Raw genomic sequence first — 22,330 nt, 5'->3', positions numbered from 1 at the left:
TACAGTTAAGCCTACATTCGCCTGCAGCTAGCAAAATAAAAGTTCTCACCTATTTTCTTGAATTATTGTAGCTAGTGTACATGTTGTTTGTTTTGCAAGTGTAATTGAATTCGATTAGAAGCTGCCTCGGCTGAATCAGTGACGTTCTATCACATGAACGCTTCTGCTTTGGCTCCCTGCTACCAATTACATAGCAATTTGATTTCAGTCAATGCAGTGTAATGCTAAGCTGAATGTTAAGCCACACATGAGCATTAAACGTGTTGTAAACTGAATCAATTTTTATAGCAATCACATTGGCGCAGTACTTAGGCAAAGTTAAGATCTTTAATATAGGCTTAGAATGAGACATTTTTTAGCAGTGCCAGGAGAAATACTAAGTAGTAAAGCAAATAGGACTGCAAAATATATTGTAAAACTGCCAGCTAGCGAACAAGATAAATTCAAATACCTTTCATCTTACCTAGATTAATTAGTTCAATCTTATGGTAAACTGATGTAGCTACTGAGGATAATCATGAATCACACTCTCTAACATTACAACTGTATTAAAATTTAATATATCAGTGGGTTTTGGTTTTATTTAAGTGTAATTTTAGTGAAGTTTTGGAGTGGCACCCAATGGTAGAGTCTGACAGCTTTTTGAATAATCAAAGCATATGATGACTTACGAATAATTAGATTTGCAATCCTCATGGTACTACTTTCTGAAACAAAAAAAGTTATACAAGAAATCAAAGGAGAAATATTTTCTTGTTTGGATCTTTAGAGGCCTCTGGGATTTACCTTGGTGAGTTTCAGGAATTTACATAATTGGTTTACTGATTAGGGATGACTTTTATTGGAGAGAATCCATTGTTACAAAAGAACATGGATATTTTTTCAAAGACACAATGTATAATGTGCTCTTGTAATCTGATCCTAGTAGGTGGATTTGTATATGAAGCTTCTTAGACTTTGGAAATTACAGTGTCAAGGCTTTTTAATCACTATGTCTTTACCTTCTGGGAGACTGAATGTTTACTGTATTTTGTAACCAGTAAGTTTGGTTCCCATGGTTTGGAATAGTGGTTCTGGAACAGAGCACAATTTCTTCTCAATAGTAGTAATGAAAACTAGGACAGGAATTTCTGATTTTTAGTTACTGATTTTAAGATCCCATATTGTGAAATAAAAATCTCGGAGTAGAGCTCAAGGAAGAATCTCACTTTAATTGTTTAGAAAATATGATGAAAAGTTACAGTGGCAGAAGTCATGTTGGTCACAGGTTTTGTGCCTGACTTCCAAAAAAAGTCATCTGCCATTTGGGAAAGGTAGGGGAAGAAGCGCAGGTTTTCATGAAGCTGAATCTTATTACAGGGTTCAAGTAGAAGCAAGCAAGGCACAGTCAGCGGCCCCTACTACTGCAAGGCAGAGAAGAAAGGCCACAACAGGGAAGGTTAAAGGACAGAAAAAGGACACAGACGGATGTCATGCAGGTTGTGCTGTAAGTTTGGGTTTGAAAGTGTTGGTGAGAAATACCAAAAGAAATGGTGGTGCTGGTAAGCTATAGAGAGGTCTGGAATAGCAAGGTTGTAGAAATGAGTTTTTTGTGAAGATCCAATTATGGAATGGTGGTGCTGGTGGATTAGAGAACTGGAACAAGACTGTAAGACAAATGAGCTGGGAGTAATATAGGCCATCAGCATGGAGTGCTGGTCAGGTAATATGAGATAAAAAGGGACCTTCCTTTTGGAAAGTCTTCTGCACTTTTGCAGCTTCCTAAAACAAAGCACATCCTCTCTAGTGAGGTACACACAAAGAAATGTCTCCTTTATTTAAAACACAAATGTTTTGTTGCCAATAAACAGAAATTTGAATGAACAGTTACTGATAAAAGCTTGGGAAAGAGCAAGGAAGTAAACACATGTGGGTTTTTGATTTTGTTGGATTCCAGAAGGTATTTGGAAGGGCTTTTGGTCTAAACATACAACTGTAAAAAAAAATAAAAATTCCCTCCCCCAAACCTCTAGTTTTTTTACCATAGTAGCAAAAAAGAGATAGCACAAATTATTTCTTCTGTACGCACACAAACCCAAATGGTGTGTGTAGGTCCGCATCCTTTAATGAGGCAGAGTAACTAGTACTAATAACACATAGGAGTTAAATGTCCATCTTTATTCATGCCTCAAACTCCAGTTTACCTGGGTGAGCTCAGGTTGCATTATCCCTAATTTGATTGCATTTGAAGCATATTAACAGTCGTATGAGGTCAGAACAGGGTTTCAGCTGCACCAATATCCAGCTTCTAACATGACAAGGACTGTTGGTTAGAGAGAATAAAAGAAACAGCGTATAGAAAAGGCACTTTGAGCTTTCTAGAATACTTCTCTTATGTTATTTGACTCTGAACACTAAAAAATTGTAGCAGCTTGTACACTAAAGCTGTGGTATGGTTTAAAGGGCCACCTGACTGAGGCACTAGCACACTGCAGTATTACTCTGGAATATCTAAGTATTGTGTGTTGTCTTAAAAGACAAAGAAACCAAGGCATGTAATTCAGATGCTTTGCACACAGCCATACAGTGAAGCTGTGTTAAATCCACAAATAATACCCTCAAGTGCTGTCACTGTGAAGGTTTAACACTGCCATTACTGTGAAGTCTGCTGTGCCTGGAAACCTGGGCAGTCAGGGCCCCGTAATCCCCAGTGTTGCTCGGATGAAGCAGAGTCCCTGCAGAAAAGAGCCCAGTCTTTGGTATTTCATTATATTCTGGTGTAATTGCATGTGTATACAAAAACATGGTAGAATTGGCATTGATTCTTGACAAATGCTTGTTCAGGAATCGCCTAATATTTGGCAGGCTGGTGTGTTGGGTTCCCCCCACCCCCAAGTGGCACTGGTTGTGCCCCTTTGCCCAGAGGCAGAAGACTTGGATTGACTTGGAAGACCTCGAAGCTCATTAGCTCAGAGACAATTCAGAATACTGTGTCAAAGAAAAAAAAATCTTCTGTCTTTAAATAGTGTCCTGCAAGTGTCTAGACAGTCTGTGTGAAAAGCTGTGGTTCTGGAAGTATTTCAGACTTGGAGTTCTCGTATGGCTGTGAAACAATATAGTTCCAGAAAGGCTGGCTGATCTTTCACTTGTGTGTGAAGAGGGATCTCTGTTTGCCAGATTCCCACAGAGAAGTAACCAGACAGGATTGCTGCTGCAAGGCTGTGGAGGGGAGGTCAACAGCATCCACCTTTACAGCCTAGGCATTATAGTTGGAAAGACAACAATACACCACCAGGCAGAGCAGTTATGCTTACAGTTAAGTCTGCATGTTCTAGGGGTGGAGGAGGGGGTGCGTTTGGTGACAGTCATAACTATTAGAACATGCTGATGTGAAAGAGAACAAATGAAACATATTTGTGGGTTGGTGCAGTTGTTCTCCAGACGTTTTTTTCAGAGAGATCACAGGGCAGTGTTGCTGAGGCAAGAGTTTAAAGGCTGATGTCATGGAGCTTTGATAGTCCATAACAAGATAAAATGTCTTTTTTTTTTATTATCGCATAGTGATGAATAAACTTTATTTCCTGCCATAAATTGTTACAACAGATTGTGATGGAATACACCAAACTGAACATGATATATGAATTCAATTTAGGCAGGAGACTGCTGCATCTTAACCAAATACTGAGGGCTTGTTTCTTTTGCCCGCGACTGCCAAAACTCCTTTGCAGCCAAAGGAATTTTCCCCATTGTGAGATCTGCTGCTGTGGATCAAACCAGACTCCCTAGAGTGGTATCTGAACCACTACGCTTTTAAATACCAAGGTTCAGGAGTGTCTGGGGCATCCCTGCATGTACAGTTGGCTGCAGCTTTCTGTAAGATGCATTATTGCTCAGAATGGAGGAGAGTACCATAAAGGTGACAGTTCTGAGCTCCTCTGCTTGTGGCTTTGATGTGCTTAAAGCCATCTTCCTAGTATAAATTGGGACCATGCTATCGTAATTTCTACCAGCCATCCCAGAGACTCAGATGGCATCTGGGATTTGTTGGCTCACAGGCGTATAGTAGCAACCAGAATTGTGATGTAAGAGGGATCCCCCTTTCATCAGTGGATTTGGGAAACTTCTAAACTTTGTCACAACAGTTCTTTATTCCTTCCACACAGCACTATGCCAGTCTTCAGACTGGTTAATCTCAGTGTAGAGTCCATACGATTGTATTGTGCTATCAACTGGACAGACTGCTGCAGACAATTTGGGTTCTGGCTTTGTTGCTGCTCTAAAAGAAATTCCAGCATGGGATCCTTAAAGCTTCATCCTGATTCACAAGATGTGGCTTTTCTGCTTGAGTGTGTTCCAGGGATTTCTTCACCGATCTCTACCTTTCAGAAACAGCCCTTAACTTTGAAAGTAATAAGGTAATTATTTCCTGTATTAATGCAAAAAAAAGCCTCCCTTTCTCTTCAACCTTATGTTAATAACAAGTGATATTGAGAAAAGTTGTGCTGTGCCAGTTTAAATCAAAAATAGCTTTCCTTCTCACTCTGTACAGGTGTTTTCTAAGATAATACCACACAGTCTTACAGAGATGTTCTTTCTATAGCGTTCCCCATGCAGCCAAAACACTAGTGTTTAGCTGCCGAAGTGCTGAACACCCCTGTGCTGTCCTAACTTGCTGGAATTCTCTGTTGATGAATTTCAATGCCTTTTCTTCTTTTACCATGTAGGAAAGGTCCCACCAAATTGATAAGCTAGGCACTGATGTTTGGTACTTCTAAATATTTAATTTGATGTTGGTTCTGCCTTTTCTTCTGCTTTATCCCTGTTGACTCTGTAAGTAAAAAGCTGGCAAGATTTGGCTCGGTTATTCTGTAATTATAAGGCTTTAAATCTTTTTCCTTGAATTTTACTGAGGCAAAACAAATACTCATTGACGTCAGCAGGAGCTTATATGAATAAGGAAAGAGTGAAAACAGCACCGTTCTGCGGCTGTAGCTCTCCATCTAAAAGATGTATAACTTAATAGATATCTTCAATAGCCGAGGGAGGACTCAGAGCCAGAATTTGCCTGTAGCGTCAGTTTTTATTCCTTTGACATTTTTCTCATCTTGGGTCTGGTTTTAAGTCTTGCTACCATGGCAACATACAGAGAGGCTAAAAGGTATTCCAGAGAAAAGGTCTCTCCTTGCTGACAGGCAGCAGAAGGAAATAGAGGCCAGAGCTGCTGTTCGCAGCTGTGAATGGCAATGGAGGAATGAAAGGGATTTAAAAAGTCCTTTCCATTTTCACCTATGCAGGCGAAACCATTGGTGTGTAACAGAGCATAAACAAGTGGGTTGGATAACATAGTTTTTGATTTTAGATGTATACTAGCAGGATGACATGATGTGTTAGTTTCACAGCAAGGAAACAGACTCCACGACCCAAGTTAGTTTCCTATTCCTGTGTCTAAAATATTCTAAAAATCATTGCTAACAATACTGTTTAACACTTTAGTGGCTGATTTTGATTGTATCCGTGTTTTCCCCATGCACATTTTTTCTCAGTGCTTGATTTCTGCATGTTAAGAGCTGGCTGTATTCACCATGGGCAGGAACAGAGCCTATTCAAAATCCTGTAATATTATGCTTCGCTTTCATCTGTTTTGCGAGGTGCTGCATACCCTCAGCCTCCAGGAGAACGAAGAGAATTTGAGAGGTCTCTTTAGAATTACTGGTGTAGGGAAGAGAGGAGAATCAGCCTGGGAAAGTGAGGATAGTCGAGGGCAATTGCAGATGGCAGGTTTGCCAGCCTCCCATATACCCATACCCAGGTGCCACGCAGACACGCAATTGGAGTATTTTGTCACAGCAGTTAGATCAATTAAATACAAGAAGCACTTTTCTGCTAGTTATTCTGCTGCACAGTGCAAGGAAAATATTCCTATCACAAATGCAGATCATTCCCACGGAAGTGTGTTGTGGTCAATAGAGGTTATTCCATTTCTCCTGGGGAAATAATCCCTACCAGCAAAAGGATGGTTTTGTCCAGGTAACTGTGTCTATGGTAGGGTGATTGTCAGTAATCACCCCCAGGCAAACAGCTTTTCTACAAAAGCTTGTGCAGAAGACTTAGCCTGAGAAAGGGAAGTATTGCAAACTCATTAAAAAAAATAAAAAGCCTTAAAAAAAAGTCAGCATGTTTTCCAATTAAATATTATTCCAGTACATCACATTGCATAAACCTGACAGAGACATTGCAAGTTTAGTGAGGAGGAGCAAATATGCCAGCAAAAAAATAGGACTATATTTTGAGAGATGTCACCGAGAGTAGAAGGACACAGTCACCAGTGGAGAGGAGCCAAGTGCCTGGTCCCTGCCTGTGTCACAGGGTGTCCAGGGAGCCCGTGTTCTGTCCCTTCTCTTAGCCTGAGCTGTGTTAACAGGGCTGTGGCAAATGTAGCCTGAAAGGGAGATTTCCTTTCGCTCTGTACTTCGGCACCCTAATGCCCTGCCAGAAATCTATGTGGAGTAGTACACCAGTGCACTTCCCTCAGAGCTGCCAGCAAGTTTAGAAACTGTTATCCTTGGTTTCTGGAGTTTCCTCCCTTCCATAGAACAAAGCTACAGCCATGGAGACAGGCTGCATGATTTCCCTTTGTAGAGAGGGCTGCGTTCAGTTTTAAAAGCCGTATATGCCAATGACGTGAAAGAAAACTCTTCTCCTGGTCAGAGAAGAGCGTCTGCAAATACAGCGCAGCTTACGAGTTATATTAAAGACAACGTTGCTTTGTAATAGACCACAGGAGCGAGTCTGAAATAAAAATCATGTTGCCTTAAAGCACTAACGAAAGCTGTAATATTAAAGCTTTGCCTACGTGGAGTCTCAGCTAGAATAGACTGCAGTATGCATCTTTTTCTTCATTACTGCATACAAATGATGCTTAAATAAGTATTATTGATATTAGTGTTTGTAATTCTAGTGGAGATAGCTCTGGGCTTATTAAAATAGTGTCTGTTACAAACAGCAACAGAACAGAACCAGCCCTAGAATGAAAAATGGGCACGTTTTTAACTCACGGGATTCTTCCATTAATCTGAACAAGATTTGGATCATTACCTGTGACACTTGGGTTGCCAAAGTAACCTTGACTAGCCAGCTGATGTTTGCATACCGCATGACACTATCACCATGGAGATCCTGGCCGTGTGATTTTGCAGACATGATGCAGTTGCAGGCTTCTCAGACATACGACAGTGAGCAAGAGAGGAATTAATTGGTAAGGAATGCTCTTGCAGACAGCTTTTCTCTCTCTCAGAGAGCCCCTGCATGGAAGTAATGCAGAAGCTAAACTTCTCTTTATTTTTTTCGCAGCATATAGAGGATGAGGGCGAGGGTAATAGGAGGAAGCTCCCTTGGCTTTCGTAAGGAGAATACCGAGTTCTCCTAATGGAAAGTTCATGCTCTGCCAGGAAAGTACTGACCTGCATGAAAACAATGTGTGAAGGATAATACTGATTTACAGAATGTGTGTTCAAGTAATTGAAGCCTATTGAACACTACTAGTTGACAAAGGAATACTGAGACTTTTATCCTCTTTCAATACCTGCTCTTCTCATTCACGTGCAAGCCAGTGATGTCAGAGAAGTTGCATCAGTGGAACAGGGAGTGAAATTTGGCCATATACACAGAATATTTCAAATTCTTCTCAAAAAGTAGCTGTCATGCTGTGTGCTTTCCTTTCCAGTATCTACTGAAGCTCACAGTAGCACTAGGAAGTGGATTTTTGGACCTGTTCTGCACAATACCCAACCAAAGACCATATCGAGTGTTAGAAAGATCCTGTGAAACAATCTAATGTTTCTTGGTCTTTTCCAACCTATTTCTGAACCAGGGCTTGTAACTTTTAAGTTCTGGCATATGCCTGTATGTTCAGACAATTACCTAAACCTCTTTGCTAGTTTCTGTATTTCTTGTATTTGGCCTGTACCTTACTGCTGTTTCTTTCTCTTCTAAATTTGAAAGCTCTTGCATTGACAATACAGTTGAAACAAACAAACAAACAAAACTTTTGAGAAAAGACATGATTCTGTTTCTGATGGTTAAGCAGGCTAAATGGATGCTTTCTCCTTTCTACCCATATTCTTTGAATAACAGAAGTACATCAGCCTCAGGATAAAGCTGTTTTTTCCTGTTGCAAAGTGCTTTGTTCCACCTCTTTTACTTGTCTATGAAATTGGTTGTACGATGACAGGTGGTTAAAAGGTGCTGTTAGTGTTTCAGTGTGCTACAGCTCTAATTAGTAGGCTTGGCTATGATCAGGTGGGGGTTCTGTTGACAGATATACGCACCCCTAAGAAGACACCATCCCTGCTTCAAAAACTGCCCAAGAGCATCAGGTGGTACGAGCCAGGAGGTGAGGGAGCACGGGGTAGCTATCGCATGACTGTGGCAGCTACTTCTCAAATAATCAGCTGTTTTCAGCCTCCCATATACACACCAAATGAGACTTAGGAAGGATTTGAGGGGTGTAGTGACATCATTGGCATTTTGGGGATTGCCATAAAGAATCATAAAGCGCCAGCTTTGGGGTTGTCTTTGTTAGAGACTTTTTTATGTGTAAGTGCAGCACAGGAAAAATCGTGTGAGTGCTTGAAATAATAGTGGGTGAAAGTGCTCTTAGGAGGTGATGTGGGCAGAAAAGATGGGCTGATGGGCAGATGCAGAGACTAAATGTTGCCAATTACGTCTTCGCTTTTCATCTGAAGAATCAGGGAGGGATTAAAGAGGGAAGGGACATAGCTGGAAAAGTAAGTTTTTTGGGGTGATCTTTGCAGCACAGGTTACAGTGGATGAGGGGATTATTTCATGGCTAGAGGGGAACATGGCTTCTTCACCTGCTGGAAGGCTTGGACATTTTCAGTGTGAAAACAGAGGACAAAAGTTTTCTTTGAGATGATGTGTAAAAATAAACAGTAATTTTTAACCTAAAGGTGTGGAACTAATGAGAGGGAAAATTATAGTTGTAGATCATAAACTAAATTAATGCTGTGTTCCACTGTGCTCATCTGGAGGCGAGGGACGTTCCCTTTATTTGGATGCTGATCATCTTTTTGACAACATGTAATGATACAGCATTAGAATGATTGGCGAGTTTGACAGATTATACCGAGATAATTGAACTAATTTCACTTCTGGCTTGGATTACATTTGTAACCTTGGCATAAGATTCTTTAGCCTTTTGTACTATGGCCTAATTTACCAAAAAGAGGAATGAAGGGTGCCTTTCTTGTAAGCAGAAATCCTTTCATATACCTCGGGGAAACCCACTGTCACCGGAGGTGCCCAAGAAGAGAAAGTACACCGTCCTCTGCCACCATCCAATAAGCCTGCCTTAGCTGAGAGTGAGGGGTAGAGAAAGTCATTGCAAAAATGACACTGTCATCTGTAGATGCCAGTTTGTGCAGCAAACTGCATTCAACCTCATGGAATTAGAAGAATACCCACTCCCCTGTTGCAAGAGTGTCTTTTAATTCCTTCTCTTTTTTTTTTTTTTTTCTTTGAAGTAAATGAATAACTTTACTTAAAAAATAAATAAATTATGAAATTCATTACATTACTGAGCTGAACAGCTTCATATAGGATGATGAAAGCGTTATGTTTTGACATTTCCACTAGGAAGTTTTTCCATGGCATGTTGCCTTCATTGTTTCTCTCTACTAAACATCCCGATTACTAAGATGGGCCTAAAACCCCCGATGTGTTATATTGGCGTAGTGAGCAGTTTAATGTTCCAACTTCGCAGTCTCTCTTAAAGATTGTACTCCTGAGATTGGTTCTTTATACGAGCCAAATACAGAAATGGATCATTATGTTTAAAATAATATCTAAAGGCTTGAAAATAGCATCCATTTCTTAGGCAGGCTCCATTTGTCTTTCACACTGTGAAATGGTGCAACAGATAATTAGTAATATATTTTCCATTTAACTTTGCCTTGTATTTATAAAGCGGTAGGCTGCTTTGCTGTATTCTGATAACAAAATGAAGTTCTATAGACAACTGAACGTCAGCAAGCATTTATGAATATCTCAGTAGAGACTACTGTTGGTTCTTGATTTCGAATGCAGAACAGCCAACAAATTAGTTTCAGTAAAATGGGTAAATAACTGGAGGTTTGACAGTAGCAATACAAAGTTGGAGTATAATTATTTGTTTCAGGCATATATTATTTATAAAGGGTGAGACTTACATTCAGGAAAACATCTGTATTCAGGAACTTTCCAAAGTGATCATGGTCTCAGTAGAGTTCTCAAGCTTATTCTGTAATGTGGATCCAGGGTTAAATCATAAGATAGCTTCTGTAAGGGACGGCACTCCTCACTTCGTCTCACTTCAGTTGCAGGCTTCAGGAAATTGAAGGATCAATGCCACGACTACCAGGACAGTAGAGGTGGAGACCTGAAATGAATGACTCGAGATGAAAAGCCAGACAAGAAATCTGTTCCAGTTACTAATTTTACCTGTGAAAAACATAGTGCTAAAAACAAAGAAGAAAAATCCAGGGAGAACATAGGAAAAAACCTAGTGTGTGTACAATGGGTATACAAGATGCATTTCAGGGAAGGAAGTCTTTTAGTCAGTTTAAAATGGACTGGGGTTACACAGTCCCATCAAAAGCTATGGAAAACCTATGTAATCAGAAGCTAGCTGCCGATATCCAAATGTGATGTCATAGTCTGATAGCATATTATGTTACTTGCTCTGTTTGAAATACATGTTGGTTTTCATTATTTTAGATTTGAAGAAACTATTTGAGTAAAAAAATGTATTGTGGCTGCTATTTTTAGTTTCAGTATGAAGATCTTTTTTTCCTGTCTGGTTGGTTACGTGCTTAATTTTACGCTTTTTGAACATGTGTTTCTCACATAGAAATGTATTGCAATTAGTCAGGAGTGCTGACAGAGAGCTTCATTAAACTTACGTAAGTCGTTTGTGGACATAACGCAGTTTCTAGAAGCTGGTTTCTTAGTTGCAGTATTAGTACTTTACTACTAGTATTCTGCTATTATTAGTACTTTACCATTTTAGAAATGCTAGTAAGAAACCAAAATAATTCTTGTTTTTATCAGTTTTTTTATGCAAGCTTGTACTTACTTTAAATTAGAAAAGCTATCAGCTTGCTAATGACAGAATGACTACAATAAAATCACACCATGTTCCCAGTGCATACACTGGTGTTGTATTTTGTAGAGGAAAATAATTTATGGCTGTTACTGCAGGGTATTCTCTTTCGCTTTTAGTGAAATAAGAACTTTGCAAATCATAGTCTGCCATGGGTTATTAGCTAAGGAAATACGGAAATCTGCCTTTCTTTTAGAGATACTATATCAATTCAGTGTCCCATTGCTGCAGGGAACAGGAAATCTTTTGTATTTATAATACCATGCTATTTATCTTTAACGATATCTAGAGCTAATGTGATACTATTAAATTAGCTGTTTTGATCAACTGAGACTATATAGGCATCTCTGAGAGCTACAGCCTAGTTGAAATCATTCTCTTTGCTGCAGTGACAACTTCATTGTTTACAAAAAAATACCATTTTAAGATTTCACAGACAAACTTTAAAAATTGCTTAATTTTTGGCTTATTTTGGCAATAGGTAGCATCAAGACCTAAGTATCAGTAATTTCAAGGTACATAATTAGTCCTTGTAAAATTACATCAAATTCCCCAAATCCAATATAATCAGTAACACAGTCATTTTGACAACCTACTCTATTGGAAAGGTATCGTTAAAAAAACCCACAAAGTAAAAGACAGACTAATCTTTTCCCCATGCCAAAACACGGAAATAAACGCTCACCCAAACCAGACAAACAGAATGCCCCAAAGTACATACAGAGTTGAAGCATTGTCCTGAGATGTGCTGAGGTTTTTCCTGTTGTTTTCTTTATGTTGCTTTTGTATGAACTGGACAGGATTATAATATTCAATAATTTTAACTTATTGATCAGTAAAGGGAGGTTGAGCAGAATGTTGGATGCCATTACCCTGACCATGGCACCATTTCTAAATTTGCAAACACCTATTGGCACAGCCAGTTATATCGAAGTTCTCATTGAGGAGAACAAGTATTGAGCTTTCTCAATTCAGGTTTTAAAAATCTGTAAGACTCACATGGAATTCCAGACATCCATCATTAGAATTTCCAAAATCCTATTCTTTACTGTGTATCATCACTTGCATTGCCTTTGAAAGCCTGTAGAGCTCAGGCTTTCTACTTTGAAAGTAGAAAGACAAGGCAGATAGCTGTCCCGTGAATCTAGAACCCAGTGTGCCTGGTCAGCTTGCTTTTTCTTTGCTTGTCTATTTAGCTTGTATGTAGACTTTTAAAAATACTAACTTATTGCAATACTTCACCTGTACGAAAATGGTTAGAGGGAGGCCTTGTTATTACAGCTTGTTTCTGAAGGCAGAAAATCTAGTCTGGTAGGAGGTGAAAGTATTAAACTATTCTGAAAATTACCGTTGTTGGTTAAGATAAGTGGCTCAGCTTGATTTTGAAAAGATTTGAGGCTGGAGAAGATGAGCCTATTTGGAGCAGAATAAGAAATTTTAAAGAGGGCACTATATTCAACGTTCTGGATATTTTTGAGGAGTACTCCAAGAGAGGCACTAGGGCGTTGTTGGAGCAGATTTAGTACAGCTGTCAAACTTTATAATTCCAGAGAACACAACTGGCGTGAAACCTCTTTTAGAATATTCTCTGACCAGTAACACGAAGGCATTTCTGTTCTTACTCCCCTACCAAGGTCTGTTGACAGTAATGGTCACTGTTCTCGATATGATACAGAATACAGATGGACCGAAATGGCTCTGATTCAAGAGAAGCTCCAAGATCCTGACCATAACATCCCCTCAGGAAAATATACTTGAACGGGCTTTTTTGCAACAGGCCGCCTTTGCCAGCCTTGTGGGTTTTTTTATCCTGTGTTTGTGTCCAGGCTTCTTTGAAGAATTGTGTTGGTAGCATTGGTAGTGTAACACCTTTGTAACTGTGCAAGTGTGTGTTAATAGATTAAAATTTTCTAAGAAATCTTAAAGCTGCTAAATTTTGCCTATAATGGTAACACAGTGCAGTGATTCTGTGCATTCCTGTTTACACGCTGTATATGTTACATTCCTTGTGCCTCTGCTTGGGTCCAGCAGAGTGGTATGAGGAAGGAGCTCGTAGATGGCTCCAAGTCTGCAGCACTTGGGGAGTTATGGTGGAAAATGAGAACGTGAGTGTTTCTCACAGGGCGTAGTAAGCATGACTTGTAAAGGACCTTGAGGTACTTTGGTTTTGTCTTTCTAGACCTTGCTTTGTTGTTGTTGTTTTACAGATGATCTCATTATTGGATAGGTCATTTCCAGATTCACTGTCACTGCTGAAAAACACCTGAATGAGGATATGTGATAACATAGCCATGACTGTATTGTTTGTAGAGCTGAAAGGGATGGGAAAAATATCATTGTTCAAAATTGTTTCTCCAATTATAAAAGCATATTCCCTAAAGCAAATGCAAATTGTTTCAAACTGAGTTAAAAAGGTCTTTTGCCTGCATTTGCTATCATTTTCCACTAGACTGAATAGATAGAGGAAGATGATTCTACTCTAGAGTATCCTTAAAAACAGCACATCAGACTACAATATGAATTAATGCAAATGTGCTTGAGGGAGAAGGCAAACTTGGGATTCCTTTTATTTCTCCTTTGCTATTAATAATTTTCCTCTACTGCTGCCTAAGAGTGCCTGTGTTGGATCCACTGGGCAGTGCATGGCTCTGCAGCATTCTGGGTCTGTTGTTTTTCAGTAACTGGTTTGCCAACTTTCCTTACATAAATAACATGGAAAGTGGAAGCATTTTCTAATTGTCCACTAATGCATATAAATAGTCCCGATTCCAGTGCAGAGCTCTGTGGTACGTACTGCATCCATTTTGGGGCTCTCAAGGCTAAAACCTGTAGTTAGCATTAGTTCAGACACAGACCTTCTAAGGACTGAGCTATACTGAAAGCAAACAAAGGGCAACAGAATTTGTGTCCTTTATTCCACTGGAAACTTTCTATATTAGTAAACACTCCTTTGCACTATTTCCAATCCAAGAACCCTCTGCTGATGGTACTGCACAAGAAGAAATTCAACTGATGTGTCCATATAAAGAAAAACTTGGATTTGAGCTGACAAACGCAAATAGCAGACAATATAGAGTAATTGGTGAAAAGGAATTGAGGGATGCAATTCTGTTAAAAGAGGGACACCCTTTTGATCCTTCCTCCTGGAAAAGGGATATTTATTGTGAATCAAACTTCAGCCACTTCAGAAAACCTGCATTAAATTCCAGGATTTCCACATGCCTCACTGGAGTACCAGTTAAGTAAGACTGCGTCTGATTTTAACCAAGTGCAGCATGGTTCACTATCTTTGTTGGTAATGTGCACTCAGGCACAGACTTACGATGAAGCTCCGTACCACGCTCCACAAAAGGCAGGCTATATGCAGCACTTAAATCTTTACAGTTAAAGTAAGTGCTTTTATATAGTTTGCATAGAACAACTTAAGCTTTAACCATACTTGCATAGCAAAGGTTTTTAATGCTTTCTGCCCTCTGTAGGATTAAGAGGGGATGTTTAAATATTCAGGCACCTTGGGAAACAAGTAGTTGCAGTCTTTGTTGAATAAATGGATTGTTAGCAGCCGTAAACATAAAAATTACTCATTTATAAAATAGCTCAGGGTCTCTTTAACACAGACATAGTGTACTGAATGGCATTGCACTAGTACAGAATTTGACTAGCTGGGTAAATAAGTTGCAGATAACACTAAAATATACAGATGAAGTATCAGCTCTTCAAACTTTTTTTCAGATATTTTTATATATTTTAATAGCTCCATCTGGATTCCATAGCCACTATTATTGTTACAAGTTTTATTGTTCCCTTTGCCTCAACCTGCTGTTTGCATTTGCAAGCTACTTAGAAATGCCCTGGAAACAACTTCTGAACCTTTCTCCAGAGTCTTAAATTTGATACTGTGCATATGAAAAATGCAGGGAAAGCACATTTTCTCAAATTTGCCGTGCCAAATATGATATGGTCCAAATTAAAATAAATGTTGCATACCCTGCTTTCCACATGATGTTCTGGTAATAAATGTCAATGGACGGGTAAGTGTGTTTCCTGATTTCTCCAATTCTGTCACATCTATATTGGTTATTTATGCTCTGCTATAGACTCCTAAAAGCTTGATTTGGCTAATAAGAGTAATAAAAAATAATACAGCTGCTGCTGCTTCAGAGTCTTTGTTGGATATTCTTAAAGGAATACTGTCCATAGTGCAGAACAAGTCTTACAGGGTAGTTAGGTGTTGTTTATGCTGTAAGGTAACTTCATCAGTTATTGTGATTTTGTGGACTACATTTAGAGGTCAACCTTCTATCCAGTGGGATTCAGAAGCTTGTGTTTTCCAAGGTTAATTTACAGTTACGCCCAAAGTTAGAAAGTCACTGTGTTTTGCACTGCAATATTTCTTTTGTTCTAACAGATACTTTTTTTATGTCTGGTATTTACTATTTGAGGGAAGCACGTCGCAAAATTAAAGTTGTAATATTGAGTTCACTGCAGTCAGCTTTCAAAATAAGGTGGACAGGTGGTAAAGATATTTTGTGCCCAGCATCCATTAAATTTAATTGGAAGTCAAAAGCTGTATTCACTTTGTATTGTAAAAATCTCATACCTCCTCCTATATTAGATATTCAGTAATTATCTTAGGTACCTGGACCCCAATTCAGGCTTTTAAATGTACTCTGGGACTCACCTGTTCCCAAGTCAGCATATTGTTTCAAACTTCTATGCTATTATTCTTAAAATATTCAATAAAACTGTGTCACATATGGCAGATCCTATTAACATAAAACTCTTTCTTGTCTCAACATATCCTGTTATGCCAGCAAAAAATAGCGTGATGAGGATATGAAACAGCCTCTACGTGTACATCTTCAGTTCCTGAAGTTTCCTACCATGACAGTGAGGAAACTCTCGACATCTTCCAATTTTCAGTGATTTAATAGCGGTCTGCATGCTGCACGTTGAACAGTCCATGCAACATGCACACAATTTCAATTCATCAACACCGAGCTCTCATGAGTTCTGAGATGTCATACATCAAAATAAGCTCCTCTCCAGTGCACTAGTAAGAAGTTTTTGGTCCTTTCTCACATGTGCTAATTGCAGCCAGCTGTTGAAAGTCTAGTCTTAGTGGTATCTGTAGGACACTAGTTATTTAAAATTTAAAAGAAAAGAGGAAAAAAAGTGGAAAAAAAGGAGGAAAGAAATACTTTCTTATGCAGTGAGAACCATCATATTGCAGTAATCACAGCCACTGCCTGAACAGGGCATTCCCTCTATATGAACGCAAAATAAATTAATTGAAAAACATCACAAGTCAATTAAAAAAACATTTCATACTTTCACTGAAAGTAGCGTTTCTTGATAAATATTCTGCAAAGAGAAAATCTAATGAACAACCTGTAAGGATTAACTGTGTGAGCCTACATTTCTCTCTACACCTCAGCTAACCATTACTTTTGTACTGTGTTAACATTTTGTGTGTATTATGCTATTCAGAAACTGTCATCAAGACTCACATCCCATGCAAGCACAATGCAAAGATCAGGTCTTAGAAATTCACTAAAAATGTTTAACCATTAGTTTTGCTTCAAGCAGCTGTTTAAATGACCTTGCACATACCATGCCTTAAATGCTGCTTTTGGAAGGAAGGAATTCAGGCTTCTCTTAGTGTGTGTCTGAAAATTATCAATAGCTTATCTTTCTTTCAGGTGAAGGAGGCCATGCAGAGAATCCATGACCGAGGAAATATCGGAAAACTAATCCTGGATGTGGAGAAAGCACCCACTCCCTTGGTGAGTGCAAAGCGCTACCTGCATGGTGTACAGTCACACAAGTTAAAGCATGGTAGTGACTTTTGGAGACATGAGACATGTCCCTTACAATATTCTTTTTAACACTGTTTTCTTCTAAATCCATAGCACCTAAATAAAACCAGTAATAATAATTTATATATTTAACCCAAAGTGAAAACATAATTGTAATTCCTGGAGTCCCAGCAGTTACTTTTCTGTACTGAATGGCTATCTGCCTCTCCAAAAATGAGTCTGCAACTCTTACATCAGGGTAAAACTGCCACATTTATTTCTGTCCCTGTGATGGAAAACAGATAGACATTTCACGCAATACAACATCCTTGTATTAATAAGTGGATTGAACAGAAAAAACTACAGTCAATATTACATCAGTGTACAAATGCAGAAGTGCTTTCCGATTCCCATACGAAAGTCAGAGTATACCTTTGGTAGGAATGTCTTTTGCTTTTTTAATAATATATGAAGTATACTATCTAAATACTTCCTTCTAGAAATATCCTGAAGGAAGATGGTTTTGATGGAGCTCAGATCCACTGGATTTGGAGCACTTAACATGCTACTGAATCATTACAGAGAGTAGTAGTTAATGAAAACGAGGCTCACACCTAAACATTCACTGATGGTGTAGGAGAGAGTAGTAAAGAAGATAAACTGACTTCAAATCAATACTGATATATGATGTTTTCTTTCAGACCCGAGACATTTTCTGTTTCAAAAGAACAGAAAAGAACCTGGAATTACAGTTAAGCTCTTACTTGTGCTTACTCTAAAATTGGCTTCAAATCTCATACAAAATTACTGCAAGGAAAAGGAAGGCGTTTGGGACCTCACATATGGAAATTGGATGTTATTTTGTAGATTAATTGCATCTTAAAACTGTAAACAAGAATCCATAACAATATTAATTCATTTATGCTATCTCTTCTCTTGATAGTCTATATCACAATAGCCATTTGTTAGAAGGTGAGAACAAATTTGATACACTTTCACGAAAGGGTGTTAATTAAAAAATATAAGTAACTTCAGAGCATTGCTTTTCTCCGTTAAAATCAGGTTGTGTTTGAGATGTTTATTTCCAGTAGAGGCTAGTAATCACACAGGGAAGGTACAATGTCTCTGCCTTTCTCTTTAAAGAGTAAATGGGTCCCTCCCTTAGTTTTGAAATAGTTACAAGCTCATACAAGAATCTTCTTGTGCCCTAAGAGAGGTAATGGTGGCGTGTTAGAGAATTTAGTCATACTAATGTATGCTGTTAAACACTACCGCCTGTCCGGGTAACCACATTCTTGTGCCTCCAAAGACAAGGTGAGGTACAGGAGAGTCTTACATCTTTACAGAGTTTCTAATAAGTATTCCCATGTGAAAAAACACGTGCTCCTTAAATGCTATCCTAAACTACAAAATTCTGCAATTGCCTACTACCTACTACTACTATCTTCAATAAAATACAGAAATACAGTTTGTCCCCACTCCTGTATGCTCTGAAATTTGCACTGCCATGGGTATATTCTGCCAGTATCTACATATCCACTGCTCTGTAAAGTTTCATTTGCTCTCTGAGTTTTCATGACATTATGCCTCATGTGGGACCTGATCCCATCCATTACCTGGTGTTAACCATAGTGTTACGTGTGCCTGGAAGAACAGATAACAGGAGTTGTAAGTCAGAGGTCTCACACATTCTGTAAACTTCCTACACAGTCGTATTTTCTGTCCGAGAGCTTTAATACCAGTTTGCTCCAAGTGCACAGATCAGAGTCCATTTGTCCTACAAAGCAGCATTCAGTTGTGTAATTCAGCTGTGAGGGGACAGCTTACAATTTTAGCTGGAAGTGGTGTAGTGTCAGCAAAATTTCTGCACAGACAGACTGTGTATTTTCATGTTGCAACCATGTCTTCTTTCATTCTTAAAGCCACTTTATCAAATGAATCAAACTGAAATAAGAACAAATAAAACGATGTGAAAGGTGCTCTGATGTCCTTCATCTTTCATCCTACAGATGGCCAATGACAGCACAGAGACAAGTGAGGCTGGAGAAGAGGAAGAAGACCATGAAGGAGACAATGAGAATAAAGAGCGCATGCCATTCATCCAGTAACAGCCGGAGGTGGAGGAAGCAGAAAGATTGATGGAAGTAGAAGGGAACAAGACTGGGAAATCTATTCTGTGCATCAGTGAACAAATGCTGTAGTACAGTGTGTGTTGTATTTGTCTGCAGTCAGCTGAGCTATGAGCTGTTGATCATTGTTGTTTTGAACTCAGTGCCATTCTCATCCAGTGCAGTATTATGACATTCCTGTGTAACACCCAGTTTCCCTGTAGGAGTCCCATGGATTTTTCTGTTTGGTTTAAAAGCCTTATTAACTTACTGTGTAATTTTAGATGGGCATCTTTCTCATGCAAATTCCAACATTTTGCATAAAGTTATTTGGGGAGGTTGGGCTTTTTTTGCAAGTTGGAAACAGTAACAAAAAAAATTCCCCACTTGCTGTCTGGAAGATTCTAGTAACTGGAGGGAGGATTTTAAGTTTGTGCATTTTCAGTGTTAAAATAGATTTCCTTTTATGAACCACAGATAAAAGTTGCAAAAAAGATGAGTTTTCATTTTCCTCAGCCCTGCTTTATCATTTTATAAGCAAATCCTATCTTCATTTTCAAAAATACCTCGTTTATAATTGTGGAATCTGAAATTATGCAAGAAATCATTAATTGAGAGACTTTGATTCATATTGTATAATCACCTAAGTCATCAGCACCAGTAATTAAACACATCATTCAGAGTGCCAACTGTCATGCTTTCCTGTTAATCTGAGCTGTCACCCCATACGTTGTAGGCAAAGAAGGTGGTCAGTGAACCACTCTTTTTAGACACAGAACTTCAATTGCCTGTAGCAATTAGCAGTTATTGACAGATGAACACCTTCTGCTAAGGACACATTGATTCAGCTGTGTCCAAAATCAAAACCAATTTTAAATTTCATTTTAAAATCATATTGGTAAGGAACTGAATGTGGATGGAATTTGTCGGTGGAGTTTACTGCTCTGGAATTGCTAAAGTATTGATCAGCTATCAAGCTGGAGCTGAACTCCTACAGAAGTTAACCCTGTTAAAAATGAATTTTAGGCATTAATCCCATCAGAAATTATGCACAGGGATAACTTTATCTAGTTGAGTAGTTCTAGCAAAAGCTCTGCTCCGTATGTCCAGTTATGTTTGTAGGATTTAATTTGCAGGATTGAGCATTCAAAGACCAGCTAGTCTTATCTACCTCCCACTAGCGGAAACTATATGAAAACATGACAAAAGTAAATACTTTTTCCTTGTCTTTCACTATTCAAGCAGCAACTACTCAGCTCCTCAGTTGTCTCGTTAAAACAGTTATTTCAAAATGACTGCAGTCACCAACAATAGAAATGCTAAAGGAATGACAAGAGACCTTGTATAATGCCATGTATCTTTGAATTAATATATTTTTTCCAAAATAAAGTATTTTCCCCAGGCATGGCTAGTTGTTCACCTAAATCTCCAAGTATCCTGTTAACAGAAGTTAAAAAGTAATACAGAAAACTGGAGAGGGAAGGCTTCTAGTGCTTTTCTCAGTGTGAAAGGACTTGTGGGTCTGGATGACTTTTATGTGTGGTTTTACAAGATTCTCTCTTGGTTTTTTGTTTGTTGCATCTTGCTGCCTGAGTATTAATGTCCATCTCTTTACACTGTACTCATGAAGTTGCTGTTCTAATACCAGATAATTGTGCAGAATATTCATTCTGAAGGAGTTTCCCTTGGGTTAAACATATTCAGAAATAATGAGAAGTAGTAACTGGAGAAAAATGCCAAAAAAGCTTTTGAAATATTAGTTGAACCAGAACTTTGGTTTTCTCTAGATGTTGATGCATAACTTCAATATAGTTGATTTTCATTTCAAGCTGGACTTGCCTACACTTCCAGTGCCGTATCAGGCCCAAACAGGGACTTTTTCCACAGAAAAAATAAATGTTCAGTGAGTTTTCCATGTATTGGGCTTGCCAATTGGGCTTTTAAGAAAGACCATTAAGTTTTCACGACTCATAAGCTGAAAACGGTAGGAAACATGCCCAGTTTTGTTTTGCAGTTAGTGTAACGATGTTGTCCTGCAGCAAACCTTAACATAACTAGGAATTTTGATTTGACGCCAAAGTGAGCAATATTGCTGGTGACCTTCGAGCTGGCAGTAAAGTGGCATTCTCAAGGCCTTAAATTAGTAGGGCAAGCAGAATAGCAAATCCGTTCTGTTATAAACCGCAGCATGGTTGGCTCTACAGTTAAATTGCCCTTCAGAACTAATAGATAGGTGATCTTGGTCATGGCCACAGACACCATAGGGACAACAATCAAATGAAATAATGTTGGCTAGTTCTTTCTGGTTTTGTTAGCAAGGCAAAAATACTCTTCATGCTAATTCATACCAATTTTAGGGCCATTTTCTGATCAGCAGAATGTCAGGTAATTGCAGTGAGTACAAAGGAATACTTCTGGATCTACCTAAGTGCAACACAGATGAGTATTGCCATCAGCAAACTAAACTGCTCGGGTTTTTGCTGGTATTAATATGGCATATGTGAAGGTTACTGTTGAAATGAGTGGCAGTTTTTCAGGTGTGTGTTCTGGAAGCAGGATTTGTGCTAGCAGAATTTGGCCTGCAAGCCCTAAGTACCTTTTAGAATACCACAAACAGTAGTATCACGTGTGACTTGGTAGAGGGCATGCTATACAAAATGACAATGCTGGGACTTGTTACTGACCAAGTCTTACTATAGTAGAAATGAAGGTTTGTGCTTACTACTGACAGTGTTGTTGAAACAGCTCTTAAGACAATTGGATAGTTTCTTCAAGTGAAACCAATTATTTCTCAATTTGCCTTAAAAGAACTGTGAAAGCTTCTCTTTAACTTAAGCCTGATTGAAGTGAACTGAGACACTGTTTAATTGTATTTGTTGCTTTAGAGCTTTTGTTATATTGTGCCTACAAAGCAAATTATGTTTACATAAAAATATAAATAAAATATTGAGCATAGCATTATCCTTGGGTTACATGTTTTATTCTAATATTATGATCACATTAGGGAACTGACTTGGAATTGGTTAAAAGGAAAATGTGAAGTCTTATTTTCTATTTTGGTCACTGAGGAGTATACAGATATTTTTTTTTAATTACAGAGTACATCGAGGTTGTTAAAGTGGCCAAATGTGCTATTGTACAGAACATTAAAAATTTAGATGTAAAATGTTGAATGTTACAGTCTAAGAAATTCAAGACATTATATAAGCAGCATTCACGACGCGTTCAGGGAAGCATATTTTGATACAGATAGAAACTAGTTTCCAGAATTTTAGCACTCTGATTGC

The 22,330-nt window shown here is 38.5% G+C and overlaps 1 protein-coding gene across 1 annotated transcript in view; it reads left to right on the top strand.

Moving 5' to 3' along the window:
• VAT1L (vesicle amine transport 1 like) overlaps positions 1–22,004 on the top strand; it is a 64,098-nt gene extending 42,094 nt beyond the window's left edge. The window contains exons 8-9 of the mRNA XM_056361132.1: positions 16,840–16,923; positions 18,945–22,004. Coding sequence (XP_056217107.1) covers positions 16,840–16,923; positions 18,945–19,043 — 183 coding nt within the window. The 3' untranslated portion in view covers positions 19,044–22,004. The remainder of the gene's footprint in view (positions 1–16,839; positions 16,924–18,944) is intronic.
• Positions 22,005–22,330: the final 326 nt, after the last annotated feature.

Source organism: Falco biarmicus, chromosome 15, assembly GCF_023638135.1.
Source record: "Falco biarmicus isolate bFalBia1 chromosome 15, bFalBia1.pri, whole genome shotgun sequence".
NCBI lineage: Eukaryota > Metazoa > Chordata > Aves > Falconiformes > Falconidae > Falco > Falco biarmicus.
This window is presented reverse-complemented; position numbering and strand designations above follow the sequence as displayed.